Source organism: Cetorhinus maximus, chromosome 21 (genome assembly GCF_964194155.1).
Source record: "Cetorhinus maximus chromosome 21, sCetMax3.hap1.1, whole genome shotgun sequence".
Taxonomy (NCBI): domain Eukaryota; kingdom Metazoa; phylum Chordata; class Chondrichthyes; order Lamniformes; family Cetorhinidae; genus Cetorhinus; species Cetorhinus maximus.
Window position 1 is genome coordinate 66177020 of NC_135899.1, and position 24162 is coordinate 66201181.

Below are 24162 nucleotides of genomic sequence, written 5' to 3' on the forward strand. Positions count from 1 at the left end.
TGTAGTGTTAACTATTTTGAAGTGTAATTCCAAGTTTCATATTCCAGACATGCATTTAGAGGTGAGACTTCTAATTTTAGGTCATTTAAGAATAATTACAGAAAACTTTACAAAAGACAAATTCTTCTAGATAACTGTGAAAAAGTCACTTGGCATGTTATGTTCAAAGTCTGTTTTGCTCCTCCCAAATTGGTTTCTGCCTTCCTCATAGTTCACATGCTATTATATAAACATAATTGACCTTTTTTGTATTTCCTTGTATTTCTATTGCATTTACCGATTCGGTAGAAAGCGGGGAACATTTCAAAGTGCTGTGTCTCACCAAGTAACAGGAGAATATCTTTGAGTAAATGTATGGCAAAATACAGGAACGGAAAGAAAGAAAAGCCGACCACTCATCAAGTGAAGAAGTAGGAAGTGCTTGATTCAGTTCCCTGACGTCAGGCAGACTGGAGTTCTTTTTAATTATTTTTAGATTTGGGGGAGATTTACATGGTGTTTAATTTTCGGTCGGAATAATGTGGCGGGAAAGATGGGAGCGATCTGTACACAGGTGAGAAAACCCCGAGAGGGAGAATCATTCGGAGAAAATAGTTACGTCGACTTGGCACAACACTGGCATTTATGGAGTCCATGACTCACTACATTTGGCAGCGAGCAGTAAATTGATGTAGCATTGTAGGTTGCTACAGAACGAGGTTATAATTACCTAATTGTTACTTTAGGCAATTGTTACCATTCCATTAGGTAACTTACTTTTGCAATGTATTATCATTGATACTGAAAAATAGTTTAATCATTCTTAATTCCTGCCAAATTATCCTCACTGCTACTTCTCTTTCATTTGAGCTATTTCGAATGCGTTTCCTCCCCATTTTAATTAAAACAAACAGTAAGATTTAGTCAATTTCCACGAGCGGTTTATAGATAGTATTTTGTTTCTCCGATACAAGTGGTTCTCTTGCTTTAATTTTTTAAAATTATCCAACTGTACTCGGTAATACAGCGGCAGGACTGGTTCATTCACTTCACTTATAATGAAGGAATGATCTACATCGGAAGTCTGTTCAACTTTGCTATTGCTGATACTGTGCTGCAAATAACGTTGTTGTAGGAGAAGGGATGAAGGAAAGTACGCTTTAGAAAGATATGAGAGGCAATTCTTTACCCGTTGATTTTCTAGCAGTAGTGGAGGATGGGATATGGCAGAAAAGGCATTAGAAATTAAAAATGACACATTCCCATCCTTCTGCGTGTATTAGACTTTCTGGTTCAACCCTCTCCCTTAGAAGAACGGTCACAGGAAAATTCGCAGGCTGCTTCATCATCTGAGAGGCCACCACCTGAATGCTCCTGTGGCCATAACTATCTTTACACCAACCCCAGCCGGTGGTTAGTCCTATATGGTAAGAGGGTTTTATGGCCACCCGGATCCACCCGACACAAGTATCCCATTCAGAATCAAAAAATGCTGGAAAAACTCAGCAGGTCCGACAGCATCTGTGGAGAGAAAGGTTTCGGGTCCGCATGACTCTTCTTCAGATACAGAAGCAAAAAGTTAACTCTGTCTTTCTCTCCACAGATGCTGTCAGACCTGCTGAGTTTTTCCCAACATTTTTTGCTTTTGTTTCAGATTTCCAGCTTCCGTAGTATTTTGCCTTTATTAAGTATCCCATTGGTTGTCAAGCCAGAATTCGGGTCTGGCCCTGCAGTTCCCACTCTCTGTTTGGGGCTGTCAGGGCTTTCAAAACCTGCACTTTCTCGCTCAGAGACAGGAATGCTACCACTGGGCTGAATGCTCACTCCATTTTCTGGTATAACATAGAAAAATTGAAGCAGGAGCAGGTCATTCGGCCCTTCGAGCCTGCTCTGCCATTCAATATGATCATGGCTGATCCTCTATCTCAATGCCATACTCCCACTCTCTCCCCATGCCCCTTGATACCTTTAGAGTCTAGAAATCTATCTATTTCCTTCTTAAATACATTCGGTGACTTGGCCTCCACAACCCTCTGTGGCAGAGACTTCCATAGGTTCTCCACCCTATGAGTGAAGAAGTTTCTCTTCACCTCAGCCCTAAATGGCCTACCCCCTATATTGAGATTGCGACCCCTTGTTCTAGACACCCCCAGCCAGAGGAAACCTCATCCCTGCATCCAGCCTGTCCAGCCCTGTCAGAATTTTATACGGTTCAGTAAGATTCCTCTCATTCTTCTAATCTCTAGTGAATACAGACCTAGTCGGCCCAATCTCTCCTCCTACGACTATCCTGTCATCCCAAAAATCAGTCCGGTGAACCTTCGCTGCACTCCCTCTATGGCAAATATATCCTTTCTTAGGTAAGGAGACCAAAACTTCACACAATACTCTTGGTGTGGTCTCACTAAGACCCTGTATAGCTGCAGTAAGACATGCTTGCTCCTGTACTCAAGTCCTCTCGCAATGAAGGCCAACATACCATTTGCTTTCTTGACGGCTTGCTGCACCTACATGCTTGCTTTCAGTGATTGGTGTACAAGGACACCCAGCTCCCTTTGTACATCAACATTTCCGAGGGCAGCATTTTCCTGTCGGCAAGCGGGGGCAGGGCCCGCTCACCGAAGCGTAAAATAACACGAGGTGACACCGGGCAGGCGTCCCGACATCATCACATGTCATTCAGATATTAAGTTCACCCGCCGAACTGTCAAAGGCCTATTAAGGCCTGTTAAAAAGTAATTAAAGTAATTAACTGAGCTGCCCACCCAACCTTAAGCTTGGTGGGCAGGCGAAGAGCCCAGGCGGCCTTCGCATTTTTCATGAAACCTCATCCACGGGTGGGATGAGGTTTCATGAAGGGTTTATTATTTAAATAAAAATTTTTGAAATAAATAATGGACATGTGACAGTTTCATATGAGGGGACATGTCCTTAAATTTTTTTCCCACCTTTATTCAAATTTCCATAACTTAAACAAATCGATTTCTGCGCTCTTTCGCACAGGGAACCACTCAGGGAATCCTCCCCTCCGCCCGCACAGGGAGCGCTCAGCGCTTCTGGGCACGCGTCATGTAAAATGGAGGTGCGGACCCGATCTGGGGTGCCGATCGGGTTCGCGCCTGCCCCCCGCCCGCCCCCACACAACCCCCCCAACGGGGGGGAAATTCCTGGCCCTAATCTATCAGCATTTAAATAACACTCTGCCACTCTGTTTTTCCTACCAAAGTGGATAACTTCACACTTATCCGCATTATACTGCATGTGCCATGTATTTGCCCACTCACTCAACTTGTCTAAATCGCCTTGAAGCCTCTTAACATCTTCCTCATTGCTCACATTCCCAACTAGTTTTGTGTCATCAGCAAATTTGGAAATATTACATTTGGTTCCCTCATCCAAATCATTGATATATATTGTGAATAGCTGGGGCCCGAGCACTGAACACTGTGGTACCTTGCTAGTCACCACCTGCCATTCTGAAAAAGACTCATTTGTCCCTACTCTCTGTTTCCTGTCTGCTAACCAATTCTCAATCCATGTCAATATATTATCTCTAATCCCATGTGCTTTAATTTTGCACACTAACTTCTTATGTAGGACTTCATCAAAAATTTTCTGAAAATCCAAATACATCACATCTACTGGTTCTTCCTTATCTATTCTGCTAGTTATGTCCTCAAAAAAGTCCAGTAGGTTTGTTAAACATGATTTCCCTTTCATAAATCCATGTTGACTTTGTCTAATCCCGTTGATATTTTCTAAGTGTCCTGTTATCACATCCTAAATGCTCACATCTAGCATTTTCCCTGCCACTGATGTTAGGCTAACCGGTCTATAATTCCCTGCTTTTTCCCTCCCTCCTTTTTTAAATAGTGGGGTTACATTTGCCACCCTCCAATCTGCTGGGACTGTTCCATAATCTACAGAATTTTGGGAGATGTCAACCAACGCATCCACTATTTCCATGGCCATCTCCTTTAGTATCCTGGGATGTGGTTTATCAGACTCTGGGGATTTATCGGCTTCCAGTCCTATTAATTTCTCCAGCATTCTTTTTTAGTAAGCATTCGTTTTTACTTCCTTCAATTGCTCCTTCTCACTTGACCTTTGGTTCCCTAGTATTTCTGGGAAGTTATTTGTGTCTTCCTCTGTGAAGACAGAACTAAAGTAGTTGTTTAATTACTCTGCCATGTCCTTGTTCTCTCTTACAAATTCTCCTGTTTCGAATTATAGGGGACCTACATTTGTCTTCACTAATCTTTTTCTTCTTACATACTTATAGGAGCTTTTACATCTACTGAACATTGAAGTACCTGCCCTCAGTTAAATAAGACAATGGTGACAGGGACATACATAACATTTTGTCATCATTCCTTCCAAGTGTTTCTGCAGTGTTTTTGCACTTAACTTGGGTCCTTAGCCTTTTGAGGGCTGTTGTGATTTTTTAAATGCAAAACTCTTAATTAAGCGGCTTGTTGCTATTGTGATGTAAAGACAAAATCTGGTAGTACAATGAGCTCAAGTTTTTTCCCCAGGATGCATCAGCAATTTGCATTTTATATAGTGCCCTTAACTAAGATAAAACATCCCAAAGCGCTTCACAGGGGTTAAATTAAACTTCACGCCGCGCCATATAAGGAGATACTGTAAAACCCAATCCTAACATTCCCCAATCTACATCGCAACACGTTGGAATCTCCCAAGGCGTCTCAAGAACCAGCCCCGCCCTCAGTGAGGGCAAGGGCGTGGCTAATTGCGTCCTGCGTCACATGGCCTGTCCGTTTCCACGCCCCCCCCCCCCCCCCCCCCCACTTGGTGACGATTGCCCTGAATCTCGCGAGTGTGACCCGGAGCGGCGGCGAGATTTGACGTGGGGGCGCGGTTGGCGGTTGGGGGTCAGGGGTCAGTTCAGCCCTGCCCCTGCCCAGCCCAGCCTAACTTAGCTTAGCCGAGCCTGGGTCAAGATGCCGCTGTTGGCAGCTGCGATGTTGTTCCCCCGGCTACCTGTTGTTGCAGCGGTTGCGTTTCGTCGCGCACTGGCTACAACTGTGAGTGATGGTGGAATAAACCTGATAAGCACATTGTGTGCGCAGGAATGTTGTATTTTGATCTGTTTGTAAAAAGGGGAACGTAGTTTGTTAATGGCTTTCAATATTTGACGCAGAGATAAAAACAAAAAAGCTACTGCGGATGCTGGAAATCCAAAACAAAAACAGAATTACCTGGAAAAACTCAGCAGGTGTGGCAGCATCGGCGGAGAAGAAAAGAGTTGACGTTTCGAGTCCTCATGACCCTTCAACAGAACTAAGTAAAGTCAGTTCTGTTGAAGGGTCGTGAGGACTCGAAACGTCAACTCTTTTCTCCTTCGCAGATGCTGCCACACCTGCTGAGATTTTCCAGGTAATTCTGTTTTTTGTTTTCAATATTTGACGTGCTGGTTTGGTGGGCTTGGCGGATGTGAGGGCGGAAACTGTTTACCTGTATATTGTTTACGCGCAAAAAGTAAAATATTAAAAAGGGTCATGTGTTTTAAAGGTCCAGTGTTGCATAATGTGTAAATATACTTTAGATGTTTTGGGGATAGGCGGACCATTCGCCCTATTTTGAGTCTTTTATTTTAAAAAAATGTTTTCTTTTTCCACTGGTTTTGATGGTTGCTCTCTCAACTCAAGATTGTGCTTTAAGACCAGTCCAAGACCTGAGTACATAAGCTGAGTTAATACTTGTGCAGCCTAGAGAAAGGTCTGCATTGTTGCAGTTTTTTGGGGATGAAATATTAAACTGAGACACATGCAAGAACACAAGAGATAGGAGCAGGAGTAGACCATGCAGCCCATCAAGGCTGCTGCATCATTCAATATGTTCATAGCTGATCTTACACTTCAACCCCACTGTCCTGCCTCCTTTGCATCTCACTTGATTCCTTGAGAGATGAAAAATCTATCACAGCCTTAAATATATTCAATGATGGAGCACCGACAAGGGGGAGATGGTGGCATAGTGTTAGTGTCACTGGACCAGTAACCCAGAGGCCCGGGTTAATGCTCTGGGGACGTGGATTCACGGCAGTTGGTGGAATTTAAATTCAATTAATAAAGCTAGTCAACCAACATTGATTGTTGTTGTAAAAAACCCATCTGGTTCACTAATGCCCTTTAGGCATCCCTCCCCTAAAAGGGAAGGAAATTTGCCATCCTTCCCTGGCCTGGCCTACATGTGACTCCAGACCCACAGCAATGTGGTTGACTCTTAACTGCTCTCTGAAGTGGTCGAGCAAGCCACTCAGTTCAAGGGCATCTAGAGATGGGCAACAAATGCTGGTCTCGCCAGTGACATCTGCATCTCATGGAAGAATTTTAAAAAGCCCTCTGGGGTAGAGAATTCCAGAGATTGACATCCCTTTGAGTGAAGAAATTTTTTCTCATCTCAATCCTTAATGACCGTCCCTGAATCCTGAGTCCGTGCCCTCATGTTCTAGATTCCCTTGTCAGTGGAAACAACCTCTATGTCTACCCTGTCAAGCTCCTTCAGAATCTCGTATGTTTCAATGAGATCACCTCTCATTGTTCTAAACTCCAAGGATATACTCAGCCTCATTATAGAACAACCCTTGCATCCCTGGGACCAATCTAGAGAACATTCATTGTATTACCACCAATGCAAATATATCTTTCCTTAAATATGGGGATGAAAATTGCACTATGTGCTCTAAGTGTGGTCTCACCAAAACCCTTTACAATTGTAGCAAGATTTTTATTCTTGTACTCCAATCAAACCCCTTGCAATAAAGGCCAACATGCCATTTACCTTCCCACCATTCTAATATTTGAACTTATGACACTGCTCATCAATCTTGTTCCTGTTTGTGGAATCTTGCTGTGGGTCTTGTTTGCTTACACAATTCATTGTGTGTGAAACGTTTAAAAGTCATTCAGTGTAATTGAAGAGCTTTTGAGATGTTTCAGAGAACTGTTAAAAGGATGCTATTTAAATGCAAATCCTACATTTTTGTGAAATCGTAGCAAGTGTGCCCCTTTAGTCCAGAGATAATAGAGCAGTATATCTTTTACTATTCTATTAATAGCAGTACTCAGCGTTAATTATTTTTGTGTGTCAGCATATAAATTTGTTGTACCAAATGTGTCAGCCACATATGTGGGGTTGACATGTTAAATGAGGTAATTAAGAAAACGCTAATTAAAAACAAAAAGCTAAAAGCTACTGCGGATGCTGGAAATCCAAAACAAAAACAGAATTACCTGGAAAAACTCAGCAGGTCTGGCAGCATCGGCGGAGAAGAAATCAGTTAACGTTTCGAGCCTTCATGGCCCTTCGGCAGAACCGCTAATTAACATAGTTACATTATACTTTTCACAGCAAACACTTGGTTTCCAAATGTTAGGATTTATATTAATTCCTTCGTGTTCTTTTTTAATTTTGAGTGTTGCATGACAGAAACTTGTTTTATTTTCTGACAAGATATGTAGTACAAAACCTAAAATGGGATAATAGCAGCCAGTCCTAGAAGTCAGTGAAGAAAATGTGGAACTGTGACTTTGACCCTGCTAACAAACGTGCCTCTGTTACAAAGTTGAATTAGTTGTATCGTTGTTTATGTACAATACTGATTTTTTTTTTTTAACAACTTTATTGGCACAAAATACATGTTCAGTTGGGTAGGAACCAGTACTGGGTTTAACATTTAGCATGAAATTGTTAACGTATTCTGAATTGTGCCAAAATTAAAAACACTTAAACAATTATCTGAACTTTCACTTGTTTTTGTGTGCCTTCACTATCACACACTTGAGTTTATAACGCATCTTTTGTACGTCAGCTAATTTCTTGTTTTCTTTGCATAGTACAAAAATTGCTAGGTAGCATGGCATTGAACCAGAGGCATGTTGGAGTTCTAAGGTTCAACAATTTTTTGTTTACCTTAGAACACAAATAAATATAGTGTGGTTTGTTAGCGCTGTTGGGAAGGGTTTAAACTAACTTGACAGGCGAATGAGAACCACGAGGTCACTTTAGACAGGAAAAACAAGGCGCACAGAGAATTGGGAGAGACCGATAGCACTAGGCTAAGACATAGTAAGGGTATTAAGTAGGATCAGAGTAAGGGGAAACGCAAAAACGTCTAAATTAAGTTTACTCTGTGTCTAGACGAACACACAAAGTATGGTGATTAAGGTTAGTGAGCTGCGGATGCGGAAAGCAAATGTGGGAATATGATGTTGTGGTGATAATAGAAATCTGGCTTGAAAAAGGGCAGGACTGGGTACTAAATGTTACTGAATACTTCAGCAAAGAAAAGAAGGGGTGGCATTATTGATTAAGGAGAACATTACTGTGCTAGTGGAAGATGACGTCCAAACAAGTCAAGGACAGAATGTATTTGATTAGAGCTAAGAGCCAAAGAGGTACCATTATACTACTGGGTATATTCTACAGGCCACCAACTATTGGAAAGATATAGAGGAACAAAAATTGGAAGGCAAAACTGTAATGCAACAATAGGTTGTCTTTTAAGAGTCGATTTGATAGAGATGTTCAAAATCATGAAGGGTCTGAACAGAGCAGATAGGAAGAAATTCTTCCCATTGGCAGATGGGTCAGAAAACACTGATTTAAGATGAATAGCAAAAGAACGAAAGGCAACATGAGGAAAATCTTTTTTTACACAGTGAGTAGTTAATATATAAACTGTACTGCCCGAGGGTATGGTGAAGACATATTCAATTGTAGCTTTCAAAAGAGCTCAGATATTTATCTGAAGAATGAAAATTTGCAGGTCTATGGAGAAAAGGCAGAAGATTGGGATTATCTGTGTTGCTCTTGGAGAGAGCTGGCACAGGACAAATGACCTCCTGTGCTGTAACCACTCTATGATTCTATTCTATGCTTATAGAGACGGTTTTGACATTTTTTTTGGTAGGGATATCTATGATAACATGACACAAGCAATGCTACAATCTTCTAAGCGAATAACATTGAAAGATATTGACATTTTTTTCTTAACATTATGTAGACGAGTGTGGCTGTGGCACAATCCCTGCCTGAGCATGTGAAAATTGTAGAAGTTGGACCCAGAGATGGACTGCAGAATGAGAAGGTAAATACACAATCTGCCAAAATTTTACATTGAGAACTGAAACAGTTATTCAGTTTACTTCTTGCAAGAGCGGCTTTACTGCCTACAAAGCTGAATTTAATTGCATTGCCATAACTCAACTAAAGGTGATGTCCAATCAACAATTCTACTTAATGGCTTTTAAATATTATTACATATCTTCAGTTGATTTCAATTTTTTTTTCCTGCACGCAAACCTTATTTTTCAATTAAAGAGAATTTTAATCTCAACGTATTTTTGGGAAATCCATCAAAACAGCTCTGGGAAAATCTTACTCCCTTAGTGTGAAGAACTCGCTTTACAAAGGTTGCTGAAATCAAATTTTCATTTGCAAATAAATTGCTTGTTTGGGCTCTAACAACAGATAGTAAATCTTTGAAAAGGTTAAAATTCATCTCCTCCTTTCATCCAGGAGCTAATCAGGGTAGTGGGGAAGAGTTGCCATTGGGCAATTAATCCAACGCAGCAACAGTTTGAGGAAAGATTATAGAAAAGGGGATTTCTATGCATTCTAGTAACTGTATCAGTTTTTTCCAGCAACATTATAAATAAGGCCTGACTAGAGATCATATTCTAAAATGCCAATTTCAGCATCTTTGGCACTTTAGTGAGCAGATCGAGTAAGTCGTCATTCTATTCGGAAGAACAGGTTGGTGTTGGGGCACTATAATTGGCCTGGTTCCCTTTGGTAAGAGAGGAGAACCTTGATCACAGTTTCTGCTCCTGATAATTAACTTTGGACCCTCTTTCTTTGTTCCTTCCTGCTTCACTTTACTCGGAGTGTAAGGGTGTGCGCAGATTAGATGAGGACAAAATTAGATTTAGCTGTAATACTCACTGCAGATGAAATGCCTGATGAAACTAATTTCTCAAAATTCACACGTGAATAATAGACCCCAGCTAGGAGGACAGTGCAGAAAATTGACATGGCAAAACCTGGCATTTTCAGAATATTTTTTCCCTAGCTTTGGCAATGTTGGAAGAGATCGTGTAAATAAAAATAAACAGCTATAATTTAAAACTTACAGTAAATCTTTGATTAAACTTGAGGCGATTGACTGACCTGAAAGACAGTTGCTCGAGTCTTTAGTGCCTCGGGGCATTTTACTATAAAGGCGTTATGTAAACTCCAAGTTTTTGTGAATCTACTAGTCTACGGTGGAGTTTGGCATCTAAATCCAGTGAAACCAGACCTTTGGATGTAAGATCTTTAATTTCATTGGGATGAGGATAAGTGATATTCCATAAATTAGATGGAAAACCACAACTTAATATTATCAAATTTCTTTTTTTTTAATCTCCATATAAAAAGCGTAGTTTATTTTTGGCCTAATTTAGTATATGAAGCATTAAACCATTATTCGATTGACAAAGATTGCATTGGTCCTACCCAGTGTGAAAGTGCCGTATAGATACATAATTACTAAACAGAAGTGTGACTATGTGCTTTGTCAATTCTGGAGATCATGTGTTAAAATTAAATTGACTTGATAACTGGGCAGAATTCAACCTGTAAGCACACGCAAGGGAATAGTCTCACTGTTGTCGGATTAGTTGTTAAAACCTTTATTGATGTTTGTATTTTCTGTGTCTGTCATTTTTATCCTGCAAGTTGCCTACCTTAAATGCTTCTGTTTGCAGGTCATTGTTCCGGCTGATGTGAAAATTCAGTTAATCAACCTTCTCTCGGAGACTGGGTTGCCTGTTGTGGAAGCAACAAGCTTTGTCTCTCCAAAATGGGTCCCTCAGGTAAGCAAGTTAGGAAATGGAACTAACTTTGAACAGCTTTTGCAATTCTGTTTGTCAGACTTGAGTATTCAGCAGTTTATGGACCTAGACTCCTAAGCAATACAAACACGATAGAGGGTTCTGTTGCTACACTGATAGCTAACGAAGCACTCCCATTGACACAGGGCCTCAAAAGGTCCCCATGCATTCATTTGAAATCCCCTAATGCCTACTGGAACACACTCCACACCCTTTAAATTGACAACAGCTCCACCTCGTGATGGTGTGCCTCCTGGTTGACTGCAAACATTATCAACCACAACCTGGTAACTGACCCGAAATGTGAAGTCCCAGGTTTCAATCTTCCACTGGAAATCTGGACAACCCTCAACCACTTGAGGACAGGCCAGGGAAGATGTGGCCACTTGCTCCAAATTGTGACATGAGAAGCAGCTCAAGTCAGACCAGCGCCATATACTGAACTTCTGGCCTGAGAGATCCATTCCTGATGGCATCGTAATCATTCACACTACATCAGCTGGAGAAACTAAACTTTCAACATTGAGGGGGTAAAAAAACTGTTTTACACTGTGTAGAGATCTTCAGTATTTAATTTGTTTCCATATGGGGACTCTCAATTTTAATAATACCAGGCAGGTTGCTGTGTGGTATTCTCTGTGTACTTGGCAAGCTATAGTACTGAGTCAGTGTCACAGTATGTTGCTGGACGATACAATTTTCGGTATATTTTTGTCCAGCTGTTAATGTAAAATAGATTTAGCAACTTTATATTTGCACTGAGTTCTGCACATTAGAGTTTTGGAAAAATATATCCCATGTTGATCACTTTTTTAAATAAAAATTCCCAGTGCCTTCAGCTGCTTCAATCCTATACTCCGGAATTCCCTCCCAAAACCTCTCCACTTCTCTAACACACTCTCTCTTCCTTTAAGATGCTCCTTTGAAACCTACCTCTTTAACCAAGCTTTCAATCTCCTGTCCTAATATCTCCTTATGTGGCTTGTTGTTAAATTCTGGTTGATATTGCTCCTGTGAAGTGCCTTGGGATGTTTTACTGCATTGAGAGTGCAAGCTGTTTTACTGATTTCTTGTGATTATTGTTTTACTGTGGACATGACATATTGGATGTGGAACTTCATGATGTTAGTCAGTTAATATTGTACTGGAACCCTCAAAGATCGTGCTCTATGTGAGTGATTACACTTGTACTAGTCTATTCTATGTGTTGGAATGTATCCATTGCCTTTTTCTGTGTAGATGGCTGACCAGAAGGAAGTGATGCAAGGAATCCGAAAATATCCAAACGTGAGCTACCCAGTGCTGACTCCAAACCTGAAAGGGTTTGAGACTGCGGTAAGTGTCCATTCCTAGACTTGCACTTCCCCATTGTTTACTTAATGAGGTGAAATAGTCTTCATTGACACTTTCAAGGGATTTCTATGTCACAAGTATGCCTCAAGGCCTATATTTTATAGAACTGATACAATAGTCCTTTCAATAAAATTAATCTTTCAAATTAACTTCAAAAGCTTTTTTTTTTAAGTAAAGTACAAATGTTTGCACGTCTAACATCGTATAACACTGAGACTGATTAGGTATTTTGAATCTTGCTTGTAGAATGGTGATCCTGATAGGTGCAAACATTTTTAAATTAATGATTGCTAAATTAAATGGAAAAACAAAATCTTCCAATGTTAGAATAACACAACAGTGCTATTCGTATGCACAGGAAAAAGATAAGTTTACAGTTCAGGTGTAATCCTTCTTCAGAGCTCATTGTGAGAGCTCTCCTGATATGGCCAGTGAGTAAATGCATCATCATAAGGCAGTGACTATTTGGGCAAGAAAGATTTTTGGATTTGATCTCTAGTCTGTGAGTTAAATAATCTCATTGAGGTTAGTGGTAAATTTTGTTAGAGTTTGCTAAAAGTCGTTTCAACCCTGATTGCTTACTATGTAATAATCTACAAACTTTGGCATTTAGTTTTAAAACGATACTTTGGTTTAGGGTCATGTGTTCAAGCCTTCAGCTAAGCCTTATGTACTTTAATCTAACATTCAAAAACGTTGAGTGAAACATTGCTTTCGGTGACTGCAGGAATTTCTTAATATCAGATATGAACACAATGGGAGTTTGTGTGCCTCGGTCAGGGTAGTGCTTCTTTGGTTTGTATAAAATTCACCTGTACTTGTTTTTTAAAAATCAGTCTGTTTTTCGTTTTATTTTTCAATTTTTTCTTGATTTAGATTGGTTAATTGATTTAATAAGCAGTTAATTCCTCTCTTCCACAGAGTCATATTGGACTTGAAACATGAACTCTGTTTCTCTCCACATATGCTGCCAGACCTGCTGAGTTTTTCCAGCACTTTGTGATCTCCAACATCTGCAGTATTTTGCTTTTATTATAATTCTTGTTCTGTTGTTAAGATGTGTGCAATAAAAGCAAAACACTGGATGCTAGAAATCTGAAATAAAAACAGAAAATGCTAGAAAAATTCAGCAGGTCTGGCAGCATCTGTGGAGAGAGAAACAGAGTTAACGTTTCAAGTCTGAATGACTGAAGAAGAGTCATACGGACTTGAAACGTTAACTCTGTTTCTCTGTCCACAGATACTGCCAGACCTGAGTTTTTCCAGCATTTTCTGTTTTAGTTAAGCTATGTTTGGTTGGATTTATGCATAAAAGTATTGTCTACTTTGTTAAGGAAGAGTAAAATCTGAGAGTATCCTGAGGTAGTGTGTTTGATATAATGATTGGATAAAAAACTAATATAGGCTACATTTGAAGTACAGTAATGAATTGACAAATGCCTGAACTGTTCAGAAGTTGTGTTTACTAAGAGTAGTTAACCAATTACATTTTAATTGTATTTGTTATGCTTGTATTTTGGGAAATTTTCTGTTTCTTCATTTCATGATTGGTTATAATTAAAGCTGTTTGCTATTTTGGCCTGTAAACTTCTGGTCTGCTTGGTAATAGTCAGAAAATTTCATAATATAGCACAGGACTGCACTGCATTCAGTAATTGGTTTACTGTAGACGGCATTATACTTGGCTCCTCAAGTATTCTAAGGGCAGATTATGAGGAAAGTGCAATTTTTGTATCAATGGGAGCTGCTGTAGGACCACTAAAGGCAAACATGGTGTTCAGCTGTGACATCATTGTAGAACCTTATTCAAGATAGTTCCTGGAATATAAATATCTATAAAATGTAATTTACTCAGATGATCGTTATGTAAAAAACTTATTTGGCTTTTTTAAATTTTGGCAAGTTCAAGATCTGCTATGATCCAGAAAATGCTGGAAATACATAGTAGATCTCTTAAACATGGGAAAAAATGACCAGGGATAGGTTAATACTTATGGTTGGAAACTAGATGATAAGCTGCCCTGCAGGACTGAACAAAAAAGGACGAGCAAAAACAGTTAAAAGTAGAGTTGGCTATAGTGACTCCTATCACAGTCAATTATTAGAATTTGGTATTTCCTCCACCCCCAATTTTCATAATTAGATTATTATATGTGCCTAATTTTCTTTATCGTGGATTCTTATCTTATTTATAATTATCCCGTTGGCTTAATCTCGGGTCAAGATCAGGTGTTGGTCTGCAATGTCCCATTTTATTCTATCTCTGTGTCATGAGTACCATGATATATTGTTTTTCACAGCTCAAAGCAGGTGCAAGAGAGGTAGCCATCTTCGGCGCTGCCTCAGAAATGTTCAGCAAAAGAAACATTAACTGTTCTATTGATGAGAGTCTACAGCGATTTGAAGAGGTGATGAAAGCAGCAAAGGATTCGAGCATTCCAGTCCGAGGGTATGATTGCAAATCTTTCACTTAATGTCGCAAAACGTTTTTCACAGTTCTATTGGCGATTTTATGTACAGCATCACAGGGGAGCTGCAAATTAATTTATTTTCTCAAATGTTTTAGCTATTAAATGCATTCTCAACTGAAGTAGATGAAGATTTGAATCAATACCTAAAATGTACCAAAAAAGTTGTTGAGCTCTGTTAGTCAGCCTTTTGTTACAAGGTTGTTTTTTTAATTTCCTTGAGTGAATTTACTAAGAAAATTATGAAATAATGTATATTTGTGAGTTATGTTTACGCTACCAGGGTCTTTGGATTCTGATAGGTCATCCCAAAATGTTCCTGCATAGCCTGAAACATTAAATGGATTCAAATGAAGAAGAATTCTCTTCCCAGTGTGTCGAACGCGATACTTCAGAATCACAGAATTGTTACACCACAGAAGGAGCCCTTTCGGGCTTTTGTGTCTGCACTAGCTCTCCAAATGAGCATTTCACCTTTTGCCATTCTCCTGCCTTCTCCCAATAACCTTGCAGAATGTTTCTTTTTAAATAATCATCTGGATGCCTCGATTGAACCTGCATCCACCACACTCACAGGCAGTGCATTCTAGACCCCAGCCACTTGCTGTATGATATTTTCTCATATTGCTTTTGCTTCTTTTGTCAATTACTTTAAATCTGTACCGCCTCGTCCTTGATCCTTTATGGGTGGGAACAGTTTCTCCCCATCTACTCTGTCCAGACCCTTCATGATTTTGAATACCTCTATCAAATCTCTTCACAGCCTTTTCTTCTCCAAGGAAAAGAGTCCCAACTTCTCCAATCTTACTTCATAACTGAAGTTCCTCATCTCTGGAACCATTCTTGTAAACCTCTTCTGCATTGTCTCCAATGCTTTCATATCCTTCCTAAAATGTGGCGCCCAGAACTGCAACCAGTACTCCAGCTGAGGTCTAACTAGTGTCTTATACAAGTTCAACAGAACCTCCTTGCTCTTGTACTCTATGCCCCTATTAATAAAGCCTAGGATACTATATGCTGCACCTGTCCTGCAACCCTTTTAATGACTTATGCACATATACACCCTGGTCATGTGTATGGTGTACATGGTGAGTAGTACCCTCTATTTAGAGTAGTACCCTTTACTTTATACTGTCTCTCCATGTTTTTCCTACCAAAATATATCGCTTTGCGTTTCTCTGCATTGAACTTCACCTGCCACCTATCCACCCATTCCTTGTCTATGTCCTTTTGAAATTCTACACTGTCCTCCTCATACTTTGTAATGCTTCCAAGTTTTGTATCGTTGGCAAATTTTGAAATGGTTCCTTTTACACAAGCTGTAACTCGGAAGATCTGAAATAAAAACAGAGCGCTGGAAAAACTCAGCAGGTCTGGCAGTATCTGTGGAGACTGAAGAAGAATCATATTAGACTCGAAACATTAACTTCACAGCTCAAAGCAGGTGCAAGAGAGGTAGCCATCTTCGGCGCTGCCTCAGAAATGTTCTCTCTCACAGATGCTGCCAGACCTGCTGAGTTTTTCATTAGATCATTAATATAAACTCCTTAGACAGCACCTTCCAAAACCCTGACCACTACCATCTAGAAGGACAAGGGCAACAGATAGATGAAAACACCACCACCTGGAAGTTCCCCTCCCGAGTCACTCACCATCCTGACTTGGAAATATATCGCCATTCTTTCACTGTCGCTTGGTCAAAAATCTGGAAATCCCTCCCTCACAGCACTGTGGGTATACCTACACCACATGGACAGCAGCGGTTCAAGAAGGCAGCTCACCACTACCACCTTTTCAGGGCAACTAGGGATGGGCAATAAATGCTGGCCCAGCCAGCGAAGCCCACATCTACTGAATGAATAAAAAATAAATCAGGAAAGCAAGGGTCCCAATACCGACCCTGGGGGAACTCATCTACAAACCTTCCTCCAGCCCAAAAAACATCCATTAACTATTACTCTGTTTTCTGTCACTCAGCCAATTTTGTATCCATGTTGCAAGTGTCCCTTCTATTCCATGATCTAAAACTTTTCTTTTAGTCTGTTTTGTGGTACTGTGTCAAATGCCTTTTGGAAGTCCATGTACACCATATCAACATCATTGCCCTCATCAACCCTCCCTGTTACCTCTTTGGAAAAACTCCAGCAAGTTAATTAAACATGATTTTCTCTTAAGAAATCCATGCAGCTCTCCTTAATTAACCTGAAATTGTTCATTTGACTATTAATTCTGTCCCAAATTATAGTTTCTAGAAATTTGACGGAGAACTTGTATTTATGAGATGTCCTATTAAAACAAGAATGAAACTAAAGAGCATTCTAGAAAAGGGTTGGTGGGGAGATAGTTGGACTTGTTGGTTATGACACCACTTTTGAGAATTTAAACTATGGCTGAGGTTGTTATGGAGATGAAAGTTACAAAAAAAGCTTAGTAATCTATGCATTGGCTTAGTAGAAATTGCACTCAGCAGTACTACAGTAGAGAAGCTTGGAAGAAAGGAAGTGCAAAGAAACATCAGACACACAATCATGCTAGACCCATTAGGTAAAGGAACTGGCAGAGTTTCAACACAACTTGATATGTACAGTGAGTGAAACTGTTACTGATGATCAAGTTGGACCTAATGATTGTGCGTACCTAGGTAAGGTGAAACAAATACTGCTTATAACTGAAATTTGTTTTCTGCTTTATTTAACAAATTGAAACAAGCAACCATGTCCTGACCATTTACAGACTGGACTTCAATTTAGGTTTTATCGTTGACTTGTCCATGCTGCCTAGTTCTAGTTAGAGGAAGCCTGTACAGAGACTATCAACTTTAAACAGCTTTATTCCTAGAGTAAGAATCAGTGACATTAACTTTATATTTTGTATTCTTTTAGGTATGTGTCCTGTGTACTTGGCTGCCCTTATGAAGGGAATGTTTCCCCTATTAAAGTTGCAGAGGCAAGTATGGTGGGAGTGGGAAGAGAAGAGGAATGCAAATTGAAATTTGCAGAAACATTTTTTTGCACATAAAACCAGTGGGCATTTTAGTAATCACTACATATAAAATGGATACAAAGTTATGAAAATCAATTATATTTTAAATATAAAAAGGGATGTGATTATGTTCTCTCCTAACTTAGTGATGTTCTACAATAAAGTTGTACATCACTGAATATTAAGATGCATTACAGAATCAACAGAACTGTTAAAGTCACCGTTAAAAATCGGTATCAACTGACTTATGTGTTTTTCTTTGCAGGTGGCTAAGAAGCTGTATTCCATGGGTTGTTATGAGATATCCCTGGGGGATACCATTGGTGTAGGAACACCGGGCAGCATGCAAGAAATGCTGACAGCTGTAATCAAGGAGGTTCCAGTCAATGCACTAGCCGTACACTGTCATGATACGTATGGCCAGGCTCTTGCAAACATCTTTGCAGCATTACAGGCTAGTGATTTTTTTTTCAAATAAAGACTTTTAGTGGGGATTGTTTTTAATTGGGAAGCTTGTGTTTTAGTAACATTGCTTTGACAAACTGAGTTTCAACAAATCACAAGTGATTGATTTCACAGTTGTAATACTGGCTTGAACTTGTATAGTTTGAGCTACAATACATACAGCTTGTCAGCTGTAACCTCTGCACACGGTTACATGTCCACAGTCATACTCTGATTCAATTAAATGTGGGACTAGCAGTTACACCATGATTTGAGATTTTTCTGACATATTAAATACTTCTGGATAAAGTCCTGTATGCAACATGCTTGAAATCAGTATCCAGTTCATATTAAGCAGTCCAGAACTGATCAGGTGCCACAAACAAGACAGCTTTAATTATCAATTTCTCTTTCCTTTCCAATACTCCATTTAACCAGCATAATTTTTGGGATAAAAACTGACCACTTCATATCGGTAGTGATAAGTCTTTGAAATTCTCAAGTTATTGCTAGCCAAGACAGTAAAGTGATTGTGATAGACAAAAAGTCCAAGCTGGTTGTATTGGCAGCTACTCATCCTGCAAAGAAAAACAGGAGGGATGGGTAGAATTTATAGCTGGGAAAATTACTTTTTTTAACAAATAAGACAATTTTAATCTTTAGACTACATGCATAATGTATTTTCAAAAACACTTTAGGAATTGTACTAAAGGAAAATGCTAGGTAAAGTATGGAAAAAGTTGTGAAATACCTTTTTTTATCATTGCCAGCAGAAAACTTTAGAATCTCTGCAAAAATTGAATAAATTAGCACCAAGTTAACTAGTTCAAAATATAAATTGAAACATAAGAACACCCTAGAAGTATTAGGTGTACTCAGCTAGTGTATTCATCATCATTGTATAAGGTGTCAGGTAGATGCCAGTACAATGTGGAAAATTGCCCAGATGTGTCCTGTCCACAAAAAGCAGGACAAATCCAACCAGGTCAGTTACCGCCACATCAGTCTACTCTCGATCATCAGCAAAGTGATGGAAGGTGGGGGAAACTCTCCACTGGGTGAGTCATACCTACCACAAGGGAAGATGGTTGTGGTTATTGGCAGTCAATCATCTCAGTCCCAGAACATCATTGCAGGAGTTCCTTCGGACAGTGTCCAAGGTCCAGTCATCTTCAGCTGCTTCCATCATAAGGTCAGAAATGGGAATGTCTGCTGATGGTTGCACAATGTTCAGCACCATTCTTGAATCCTCAGATACTGAAGCAGTCCATGTCCATATGCAGCAAAACCTGGACCACATTCAGGCTTGGGCTGACCACTTCAAATCGGTAGTGATAAGTCTTTGAGTGTGGTGTGGTGCTAAATTGGAATTTTCCTCTTGTTTTTTCAGATGGGAATCTGTACAGTGGACTCCTCAGTGGCTGGCTTGGGTGGCTGTCCTTACGCACAAGGTGCATCTGGAAATGTGGCAACTGAGGATGTAGTGTACATGTTGAATGGACTGGGAATTCACACAGTATGTATGCCTTTTAGGGAAATATTTTGTTCTAATTTTTCAGATAATTATTTGACATGTACATGCTGTCAAACAATCAAAGAAGATTTGATGCAGTGAAGTTCAATTCTTCAGCTCATATAGGAGCAAACTGGTGGAAAGATTCTTCTAATTTTACATAGCTTCCTCTGCAAGTCTTTTACCACTAATTAGGCTCTTCTGCTGATTACTTGCATCTGCAGTGTAATTCCTTGTACTACTATGAAGTTATTCTGCATTGTTGAATGTGATTTGTTATCCCATTTTCCCTAATTCTCCCACCATCTATCTGTGCCTGTCATTGTACCATTCAGGTACTGAGATTTTAAAAATGACTATTGTTGACCTTCAGGAGATGAAACTGGCACTCAATAGCATTAATCAGAGGAGATGGCTTGAAGCCTGATGAAGGGAGGTATCTAATAAATATAATTGAAACAAGAGCCTAGAAATTTCTGACTGTGATATGCAGGAGTTAACTGAATTTTGGGCAGAATTTACTCCTGCTGGTTTACACATGATACACAGTGAGTCAACTAATGAAAGGAAGCAATAACATTTTTAATAAACTGCAAACTGATTAGGTGGGATTTAATCAGCTGGAGTAGTGCTAGAAGACAAAGACAACAATTGTCTCAACCAAATTATTGTAAAATTGTGCTTTACTGAGGTGAGGAAAATTAATTTGACAGGCCAGCAGCTGTCGACCTTTCTGCAAGAACTCAGGTGCATTGATTAGTTGGGACAAGACTGAAGGTTAAATTTCAGTTTTCACTATCCTCAATTTTATACAACTACATACAATCTTAGTCTATGTGTAAAAAATGTTCAAAATTCTTATTTTCTGTTTCCTTTCTAAACTTCAGTATTATTTTGTTCTAAACGCTATGTAAAAAAACAGACTGTTCATTTCCTGTTTTTGAACAGTATAATGCCACAGCTGACTTCAATCAAAGTTACCCTAGTTGAGTTTAAATGGCAAGAATACCTTTTCAATTGGTTCTAATTAGCAGACTTTCACCTCTTGAGATAGAGTATGAGTTACTTGGGACATGGCATGTGGTAAGTGTGGTTTGAGGCAAGAAGGATAACTTTTGCCTTAGAGTTCCCAAACCTCTCCATCACTGCGGTTTTGTGTTATTTCTGGGCCTGTTGGAAATTGATTTATTGTTCTGATTAATCAACAATTCCATTATCATTGTATTGTGCAACCATCACAATGATAAAAGGAAAACTAAATGGACCTTAGTCTTTTCCATCAAGTAATTCCTACTATGAATTAATGAAGCTTTTCATTCTGTATTTTTTAGGGAGTGGATCTGCAGAAGGTACTGGAGGCCGGTTCATACATCTGCAAAATCCTGAAGAGGAAAAGCAGCTCCAAGGTTGCTCAGGCATCTTGCAAATTGTAATAATCAGTAAATTACTATATACAGACTAAATGAAGTACTGTAAAAATTCTCCAGCCTACAACTTCCACCTTTTTCTACTCAACATTTAAGATGAATTATTGACGTTTATCTTATTTTGCTCTTCTGTTTCTAAGTTTGAATCACATTCAGATGAGAATGCATAATACAAAAACAAATATTGCAGATGCTGGAAATCTGAAATAAAAATGGAAAATGCTAGAAATACTCAGCAGGCTTGGCAGCATCAATCTGAAGAGAAATAAAGTTTACCTGTCAGGTCAGATAATGCATAAACCATTTTCCAGAAATTATCAGTTAATTAGCAGAGCAATTAGGAGTTTTGGCTGTCTTCCCATTCCACCTGAAGAAAAAGAAGTGAAATGTTTTGTTAGGGAGCAGAAATAGATGTACAGTCCTTGGAAGATTATTTATTTGATGTTCATGATTTTGTTTTTTAGTGAATACAATCTGGTCTTTTTTCCTTGTTGTAATTTTGGTGTATAATACTGGGCTAGATTCTCAAGTATTTGTTCCCTTTAAAGAGAAAGTAACTCTATCTGCAGGCATTACCTATCTATTGCAGGTGTTTTCTCTCAGATATGCCCTTGTGGTTACCTAGTGCTTTTCCTTCCATATTGCAAGTTTCACTGCATCATTTCATCTCCTGCAGTTAATGTTAACAACCTCCAGGGCTTCCACAAAGGCTCTCATGAGCTAACAAGCCTGTAAAGTTATAAGAAAATCTTCACAGTATACGATGGATGTAAGATTCTGAAGGTATAGGCATGTTTAGGGGGAGATGGTGGCAAAGTGATAATGTCACTGGTCTAGTAGACCCAGGTTAATGCTCTGGGGACATGGGTTCAGATCCCACCATGGCAGCTGGTGGAATTTAAATTCAATTAACTAAATCTGGAGTTGAAAGCTCGTCTCAGTAATGGTGGCCATGAAACTATCATCAGTTGTTGTAAAAATCCATCTGGTTCCCTAATGTTTTTTAAGGAAGAAATCTGCCAAGCTTACCAAGTCTGACCTACATGTGACTCCAAACCCACAGCAATGTGGTTGACTCTTAACTGCCCTCTGAAATGGCCTAATAAGCCACTCAGTTCAAGGGCATTTAGGGATGGGCAACAAATACTGGCCTTGCCAATGATGCCCACGTTCCATCAAAGAACTTTTAAAAATCAGTGCAGTTCCCATTAATTTTCACTTTATCTTGATCCAGAAATAAAATTCTCAACAAAGTATTTTCAGAGTTGGCTCTAGTATTTTTTTTCTATAATTATATATGGATGAGAGAAGTAAAGAAAATCTATGCACATATACTATAAATTTATATTTGGTTTCAAATGTTAATACATTAGTTAATTTAACTAGTTGGCCATATAAAAATATTTTATCAAATTACAGAAAATATGAATAGGATTTTTAAAAATATGTATTAATGGAACTCTGATGGAAAATTGTCAGATATCCTGTTGTGATTTATACAGAATCTGTTGTTCTTCCGCAGCCTGAAGTTGAAATTAAACTCAGTAACCCTAATTCACATCATTTGATTCAATCACAGGAACCTGTTGTCTTATGACACCTACTGAGACAAGCAAAAACTTGTCAAAATGTTATCACATTTTTCAATTTCAATAGACTATTTTCCAGTTTTAAAAGTGCCTCATTTTCCTTGATCTGTTACAAGCCATGGTAGTGTATACTCTCTGCCTTAAAACATCATGAACATCCCTGTATTTTCTAACTGTGATATACAGTTATCACAATTTGCTGTAAATAAAATGTATGATTTTACACCTATTAAGTGTATGTATTTTAATTATTTTGCAATGCAGATTATGGTAGCATAATGTTGTTACTTGGGTAGTAAACCAGAGTCTGGACTAATAATCCAGAGAATATAAATTCAAAACTCATGATGCAGTTTCTGAATTTTGAATTCAATTAGGATAATCTTTCTCTACAAATCAGTTACTTTAAATGATCACGAAGCCATCATGCTGACATAAAAAATCCTAACGTCCATTAGAGAAGGAAACCTGTCATCCTTATCCAACCTGACGGTTATGTGACTGCAGTCCTACAGCAACTCTTGCCTGCCTTCTGAAGTGGTTTACAAGCCACTTGGCTGTAACGTGAAGAAAGACTTACATTTGTATAGTTCTATCATGTCCACAGAATCTCCCAAAGCGCTTTACTGACAGTTAAGTACTTTTGAAATGTAGTCGCTGTTTCAAGAAGGTGGCTACTTTCTCAGGGCAGCTCTGGATGATTAATAATTAATGGCTTGTTTCAAAAGAAAACTTTATGAAAAATTAAGAGCAGTAATTTATGATTTCCAAAAGGAATAATCTTGACCCAGCAATTTTAGGTCCTTTTCCCAACACTTTTTTATTTCTGCAATATTTTATAACTTATGAAATAATTAATTTGAAAAGATTCAAGAAAATAAAGTGCAACTAATGCATGAGCCCTCAACCAGGGAAACAGCATTTATTTGGAGAAAACATTTAAATTTCTTATTTTGTGAAGAAATATGTTTTAGATTTGAATGCAGTAAACTGTTAATGACTTGCCTAAGCTGTGCATGTTTTTTTTAAAATTGCATTGCACAAGGAACACAAGGAGCAGTTGTTTTAAATGTCAGGTTTCTAATTGCAGTTGTCCATATGGTTAAAGAGAACAATTTTGATGTCTGAACTAATAAAGGACATGTATTTAAATGGGCAATTTATTTTTGATATTTATTGGGTTATACATAAGCTGTTATGTGATACATTTCTTAAGTATTATGTCTATTCAGCAATAAGTAATGATTAAGTCCTCATTTCAGTCACTCCGTTTAAATTGCGAGTTGTCTTTTTTTTAGTAACTCCATAAGGAATGAGTGAGCAGAAAACTCAGTATTCAAATTGCACATTATATGAAGTTTATTTGAGCTTCTCCATGAAAACACCCTCCATTGTGTTGTTTTTGCACCAACACCATACTAAATGAGATAGATTCACAACAGATGTGTCAATTCAAAACTGGGCATTTGTGAGGCTCTGTGGGCCATCAGCAGCAGTAGAATTGTT

General features: G+C 38.9%; 1 protein-coding gene across 4 annotated transcripts; it reads left to right on the forward strand.

Moving 5' to 3' along the window:
* The first annotated feature begins 409 nt into the window (after positions 1 to 409).
* Positions 410 to 22885, forward strand: hmgcl (3-hydroxy-3-methylglutaryl-CoA lyase). 4 transcript variants are annotated; one of them, XM_078567045.1, is made up of 9 exons: positions 410 to 553; positions 9011 to 9094; positions 10755 to 10862; positions 12120 to 12215; positions 14534 to 14682; positions 17584 to 17647; positions 17949 to 18137; positions 19518 to 19643; positions 20972 to 22885. In XM_078567045.1, exons 1-9 carry the CDS (start codon positions 533 to 535, stop codon positions 21071 to 21073), a joined length of 939 nt encoding a protein of 312 aa, XP_078423171.1. In that variant the 5' UTR covers positions 410 to 532; the 3' UTR covers positions 21074 to 22885. The 4 variants fall into 4 exon arrangements, with proteins under 4 accessions (XP_078423171.1, XP_078423170.1, XP_078423173.1 ...); XM_078567044.1 differs by lacking the exon at positions 410 to 553 and adding an exon at positions 4888 to 5027; XM_078567047.1 differs by lacking the exon at positions 410 to 553 and adding an exon at positions 7975 to 8073.
* The last annotated feature ends 1277 nt before the right edge of the window (positions 22886 to 24162 follow it).

Excerpts from the sequence above, each read along its gene's own strand:
- hmgcl (XM_078567044.1), top strand. The coding sequence starts at position 4,944 with ATGCCGCTGTTGGCAGCTGCGATGTTGTTCCCCCGGCTACCTGTTGTT. Across the intron at positions 12,216-14,533 it reads TGAAAGGGTTTGAGACTGCG|CTCAAAGCAGGTGCAAGAGA; the intron begins GTAAGTGTCCAT and ends TGTTTTTCACAG. Across the intron at positions 14,683-17,583 it reads TCGAGCATTCCAGTCCGAGG|GTATGTGTCCTGTGTACTTG; the intron begins GTATGATTGCAA and ends GTATTCTTTTAG.